This window comes from Lactuca serriola, chromosome 5, assembly GCF_051521515.1.
Source record: "Lactuca serriola cultivar US96UC23 chromosome 5, Lser_US96UC23_V15, whole genome shotgun sequence".
Classification (NCBI taxonomy): Eukaryota; Viridiplantae; Streptophyta; class Magnoliopsida; order Asterales; family Asteraceae; genus Lactuca; species Lactuca serriola.
Window position 1 is genome coordinate 7,197,831 of NC_136412.1, and position 6,361 is coordinate 7,204,191.

The window sequence follows — 6,361 nt, forward strand, 5'->3', positions numbered from 1 at the left end:
TGATCAAAACAACCAACAATAGATAACCTAATACGTACATATAATACTAGCAGATGACGAAATTAGAAAAAAACAAACATCCTTCGACAACCTTGATAACCCAAAAAACGCTAATTGCCATCGTGCTAGCTACGAACTAAACTACACCCACCAAAATCCCCATCCAGTGCATTCGACGCAAACACGAACCTCGATCAACGACATCACTGCAACTCCAACAACACCCATCATGGTCACTTTCCTTTTCAAGTAGCGTATTTCCTCCCTAAACTCGGCAAGCTGTTGTCGCATGTCATCTCTCATTTCCTCAATCTGCACTTGGGGTTCCATGGCATGAAGTTCGTAATCAGTTGGTATCTCTAGGCCCGAAACTCTGAAACCACCATAGGAGAAGCTTTGTTCTGAGGCCATCTTCTTGATTTATAGCTGGTAAAAAAGCGAATTCAGTGGTATTATGTGAAGGTTACGAATTAGGGTAACAAAGTGGTGGGGAAGACAGATTTATAATGGGGACCATTAACGATGACTTGGCAATTCTTGGGGGACCAAGATTACAACAGTAATAGTCCACGGTGGAGCCACATGTCACGAAAATATGGGGTAAACCTTCTACAATCGGTAATTTGATGTAATTAAACGGTCATGAAAATATATTCCTTTAATGTGCAAAAAAAATAGTTTGGTGACCTTTTAAAACAAACACGAAAAGTTTGATGGGTAATATGACATTTGCCCAAATTATAAGTAACTGTTAAAAACTTTAGATATGTATTGATTCAATCTAATCATCTCTAAGTATTTAATAGAGAAAATTGTAATATGGTTGTCAATTTTCCATGATTTTCGTCTAAACTTCTAACATTAGAAAATAAAAAAACTTTTTGACATAAAAAAAAGGTTAAAATATAAAGACCTTATATATTGAGTTTGTTTTTTTAGATTAAATATTGATTTTTTTCCCTTAAAAAGCACTTTGCATTTTTTTTTATTCAATCGTAGGTGCTACAAGACCACATCCTACGGAATAATGGCATATGTGGTATGAATTCAGATTATGTTTGTGCTTTGGCCTGTCTTCGTGATACGATTCCGAGCTTTGACTTCAGCGGTTTTACTAATAAGGACACCGCCCCTCCAAAAGCCCAACATTCATTGGCGGGTGCACTTTTTAGTAAAATTCTCCAAGACATAGAAGTTCACTTCGACATGACGATTAGGCAGTAATCAATTTTTGAGTGTCTAAGGGATCCATATGCTTGGGATTTTCTTATGACTTCCTATTGACGGTCTTGGCCAACATATGTCGCTAGTGGAGTATCATGTCATTCTCAAGCGTCTTATGATCCCTTTATTTCCAGCTAATGAGACTTGCCATGTTTGTCGCAAGGCATGCTTGGACTCCTTTGGGGAGCATGCAGTTCATTGTAAAGAGCTCCCGGGTTTCAAGTACTTACATAATTTGGTTAGGGATGTTCTTTCTGACATATTTAGGCGCACTGTGATTTCTGCCAAGAAAGAGGCCCCTGTGAACTTTTTGACTGACCAATTGGAAGGAAGATTAACACTTAGACCGACTAATGTTTTAGTATTTGGATGGGCTGGTGGAAAACATGCATGCGTGGATCTAACATAGGGAGTGAAGTTTTTAACGTGGGGCAAGTTGCCTTAAAAACTGCATCAAGCAAAGTGGAAAAACATGAGAAAACGTGCATGAAAAATCAACACACGTTTATACCATTTGCATATGATACTTTCGGTTTCCTTGCACCAGAAGCCGTGGAGCTACTTAATAAAGTCCAACGGGTCATGCAAAATAATGTTAGATCTATAGATGTTTTTAAAAGAATTAGTTTTGTCATCCAAAAAGAGGTTGCGGCACAGCTTGTTGTTCGTTTACCCGCAACGCCCATGTAAATGTTTCTTATGAATGAAAAATCTTTCATTTGGCTCTTTTAGCAATATACAACAATTCTGGTTTTAGACAAAAAAAAAATCTGAAAAAAAAACCCTATATTTTTTTCCTCTAAAAAAGATTATTAACATTTGACAAAAATTTTTCCTTTTGCACTAATTTTTTTGCTTTGGCTCATAATTCACATATTTTTTTGTTGCTACTCTTGATAGTGTTTTTGATAGTTTGTAACATTCAATTCTAACAAAAAAATTTCTAATAAAAAAACCCTGTCTTTTTTTTTTCCAAAAAAACTAGTTTGCAACAACTGTTTAGGTTAACTTGACATTTTAGATTGTTTTAAACCAGCTAAGATAGTCGAATTGAGAAAGAAAAAAAAAATACAAGGTACCTTTTAAGAAAAAGAAAAGTAAGGTTGTACCAGAAAAGCTCAATATTTAAGATTATTTAACTTTTTACTTTATGCACAATATTTTTTGAAACAAAAGGTGAGATATCGTGAAATGATACATAGTTTTTCATCCAAATTCTTTTCCTCCTTTCTAAGTTCTTTGTTGTAGAAACCATTTCATAACACAAAATTGGTAATTATTTTGTATAAAAACCCAAAAAGAAAAAAGAGCTATTTTCTCACATGTCACCTGATTTTTGTGAATCTCTTTGAAAAAAAATATAATATATAGGAAGTAGGAACTATGAACGGTAGTAAGCCCGTACACATCATGTGTTGAAGTGGTCCTTGGTAGCCATTTGTACACCTATGACATGTCAAATCTTTAAGTGGTTCTACCCTTTTCCCCCAAAGGCCCTAACTGTCAACTGTTTTTTACTTTTTTTTTGTGTCGGATTCATTCTAGATACGGACCACCTCAACCATTTTTCATTTTCATCAACAATTATTCATTTATTCTAAACAAAGACAATACATGAAACGGGCGGATCTATTAAGGCCATAAAAAGAGTCCAAAAACATGGTCCCATTTTCATTTCATATGTCACATTCATCCTACAACATAAAAAAAACATTAATATTGCAATTGCACCTTCCTTTCTCAACATCAATTAACAAAATGGTGGAAAATTGTACTCTCAAATCACCTCCTCCTGCAAACAACAAGAAAGGACCTAAAATTCATTCCAAACCACGTTTGTTAATACAGTCCTCCATCAAAGTTGTAACCCCACCCACGACCACATGAAAAGTCTCATCCATTTTTATTCACTTTCATATCTTCTGCTTCAATACCTGTCTCAACTGTACCTTTTGACTCTCCATTCTGGCCTCCAAAAGCTTTGCTTTCAAACTGTTCTTCTGCATAACCCCACGTGGCCATTCAATGCACCCTCCTTTCATCCCACCTTTCGTCATGTGACCGTTTGACCCCGGTGAGCTCCACTCAGACAGACTCACCCCCGAGCTGCGGTCCGGTGAAAGCCCCGCCCCCACACCGCTCGACAGGTGGGTCCCGTTTGATAACCGCCCATCAATCGGTATCATCTTACAATTATCACCACCGTTACTCGAGTACGATGATCGCCAAAGCCGCGAGATTGATGAGGGCTTTTTCGGGTTTTTACTCGGTACAGGACACACTTCCGTGATTTCGGTAATTGTTGTCTCGTCATTTTCTTCCCATTCTCTATTGTTGTTATTGTTGTTGGTGACAGATGGATCGCTCCTATTGGGTGAATAATTCGACCCCTGATCTTCCAAATGGCTCACAGTCTCCCACCCGCTTTCATCATCATCTTCACCATCATCATCATCATCATCATCCTCATCTTCATCTTCATCTTCTTTAAGACCATTTTGGTCAAAATAACCAGAAGAATGTCTATGTTCGATCTCGTTTCCATTCATTTCCCCGAAACTTACCTCTTCAAAAACCGAATATATGTCATCCGGGTTCGGTTTTTCATACTTAAACTCACTGATTTCTTGAATATTAACCGAATCCGCCGTTTCTTTAAGGATTTCGGCTCGTTTTACTTCTTCTTCATCAAGATTCTTCGAACTCAAGAAATCTTCAAGATCCGAAACTAACTTCTTCATTTGAGAATATTTGTCCTCAAGTGCTACTTTAGCATCAATAAGCTTCATTTGAACACGCTCTTCCCGCCAAACTTCTGCCATTTGCAACATCTTTCTCTCATCGTCAACTTCTTCCCTCATTTTCATGGATTCCCTTTTCAAAGCTTCAACCTCCGCTTTATCTTCTCCAATTTCTTTAGCAAGTTCATCGCATACTTCCTCTATCAACTCTCTTGCTTTCCTTTCCTTCTCATAATCCTGCATGTATCTTTTAGCAGACAATTTCACATCTGCTAACTCGTTTACCAATTTTGAATTCACAATCTCCATTCGTTGTCTGTTTTTTCTCTCTCTATTCAATTCGCCTTTTATATCTTCGATCACTGCACGGATCTTCTCGTGTTCTCTGCTTCTCCATGTTGCACGTTCTTCGTTTAGTTTTTTTAAGAATTGTTCGAGTTTTTTCTTTGATGATCTTCGTTCGTTTTCGAGATCGTGAATACGGGATCGAGATTGTTCGAGTTCTGATTGAAGTGTGGATACCATTGACACGACACCTACTTGTTCTTCTAGATGCTTTGATTCACTGAAGATTCGTCTTACGTCTTCTGATGCCTTCCATGAAGCCGGGTCCCACTTTGTTGCACCCTCCATAGCAGAGTTTGAAAAGTGGAAAGTTGGTTCAAGCTATAAAGATCATGAAAGTAGAGTCCAGATTATAAATTTAAACAAAAGTAAACCAAATTTAGAGAAATTATATCAATGAAAATTGTTTTGGAATTGGATGACATTGTTGTAATTGGACAGATTTTTAGAAATACAATGTTGTAATAGGACTAAATGAAAGTAGGATGCAGGATGCTATAATTAATAGATATATGATAGAATGTTGATATATCTTGCATTTAACCCATGTAAAATTACCTACCTGACCTTAGTTTTAATCATCTGATTATCTTCTTCTAAATCTTCATGTTGAGATAATTACTTATAAAAAAGCACATTCAAAAACCCCGTACACTTGAATGTTGATGAAAGATAACATTGTAGCTCTATTGGTTTATATCATTTACAAAACACACATCCAATCACTTTTATATTACTACTAGCAACTTCAAGCAAGTTTCATGAGTGATTACCTTGTGAAGAAACTTATTTCTGGATCCAGTAACGGAATTAGGGCTCTGTGGTACTTCTTTCATATGAGAATCGAATGATTTCCTCATATGACGAGCAGGAGAATGGATCCCAGAATGATCAATTGCAGGCTGCATATAAAAGAACGAAAAAAGTGAAGAATTGATCAAGAAGAAAACGTAATTTATGGTCAGATTTTATTCATCTTGTAAAGACCTCAAAAAAAAATCCCCAAACGGCATTGAATTTGGGGAAAATTTGAATAAAAAGGCTAAAAGCATTTGAATGTTCACATCAACAGGGATTGATTCAGTGTTTGAAGTATGAAATAACCCTTATTGCAGAAATATTTGATTAGGGTTTGTAAATAGATCAAGAACAGATAAATTGATTCACTCTGCAAAACCCTAGAAAATTGGAAAATGATTTCTTTACCTGAAACACAACCCCATTACTCTTTGGAACGTTACATAACTCGCCGCCGTGGTTAACACGAACATCCGGCAGTTGCAACCGCCACAGTCCGGCGGCTAACTTCCTCGCCGACACGGTTGTCACATCTTTCCCTCTCCTCGCTTTCAGACCATTTTTTCGACCAGAATCAGGCAGCTTTTCGCTTTCAACCTCAGCATCCTTATCCTCCTCCTCTTGTTTAGCTTCATTAAACTTCCATCGGAGCAACGGAGTCTCCGGTCTAGAACCCCTTTTCCCGGATGCCGGAAGTCCATCCCTCTTCAACCGCACCCCACCACCGGGGTTCCGCGATTTTCGACTTAATTGTTTCCTCGAAATAGGTTTATGTAAAAGATCCGAATCTGGGGTGAAGTTTAGAGCTTTTGACGATAGAATAGCCGGTAGATCCGTTTTTCCGGTGATCTTCATCTTTTCCGGCAATATTCAGCCATCAGTAAAGCTTTTAAAACTATTACTACGTGAAAGAAGGTTGCAAAGAACCGGTGGCCGTGAGAATGGAGCTCCGAACACAGAGAAAACAAGATTAAGCAAAAAAAAGAATCTGAGAGAGATTTCTTGGGAAAGTGATTCTTTTTTCTCTCTCTCACACTCACTGAAGACACTATTAGTACAATATTAGTATGTGTATTATACGCATAATTGTACGGTCAACGCTTGAGAGAGAAAGATGTGGGATGTAATTTGTATGAAAACTTCAAGTATGAGGGGTTTAACGTAAATTTTTAAAACTGAGTAAATAGTGCATTACAATAATGGTGTCTGGATATTCAATTATCCACAATTTTGTTATTTCGACTATTACACTT

General features: G+C 37.2%; 1 protein-coding gene across 1 annotated transcript; it reads right to left on the reverse strand.

The window, feature by feature from the left end:
• Nucleotides 1-2,835: 2,835 nt before the first annotated feature.
• Nucleotides 2,836-6,153, reverse strand: LOC145051907 (actin cytoskeleton-regulatory complex pan-like protein). The gene is made up of 3 exons (XM_078999742.1): nt 5,517-6,153; nt 5,084-5,212; nt 2,836-4,631 (listed from the first exon to the last, which is right to left on the reverse strand). Exons 1-3 carry the CDS (start codon nt 5,961-5,963, stop codon nt 3,138-3,140), a joined length of 2,070 nt encoding a protein of 689 aa, XP_078855868.1. The 5' UTR covers nt 5,964-6,153; the 3' UTR covers nt 2,836-3,137.
• Between the last annotated feature and the right edge of the window lie 208 nt (nt 6,154-6,361).

Bases quoted from the DNA above. Each gene is read 5' to 3' on its own strand.
- LOC145051907 (XM_078999742.1), bottom strand. From the start codon at position 5,963: ATGAAGATCACCGGAAAAACGGATCTACCGGCTATTCTATCGTCAAAA. The intron at 5,213-5,516 runs GTAAAGAAATCA...TTTTATATGCAG, and splicing joins GTAATGGGGTTGTGTTTCAG to CCTGCAATTGATCATTCTGG. The intron at 4,632-5,083 runs GTAATCACTCAT...TGATCTTTATAG, and splicing joins GAAATAAGTTTCTTCACAAG to CTTGAACCAACTTTCCACTT.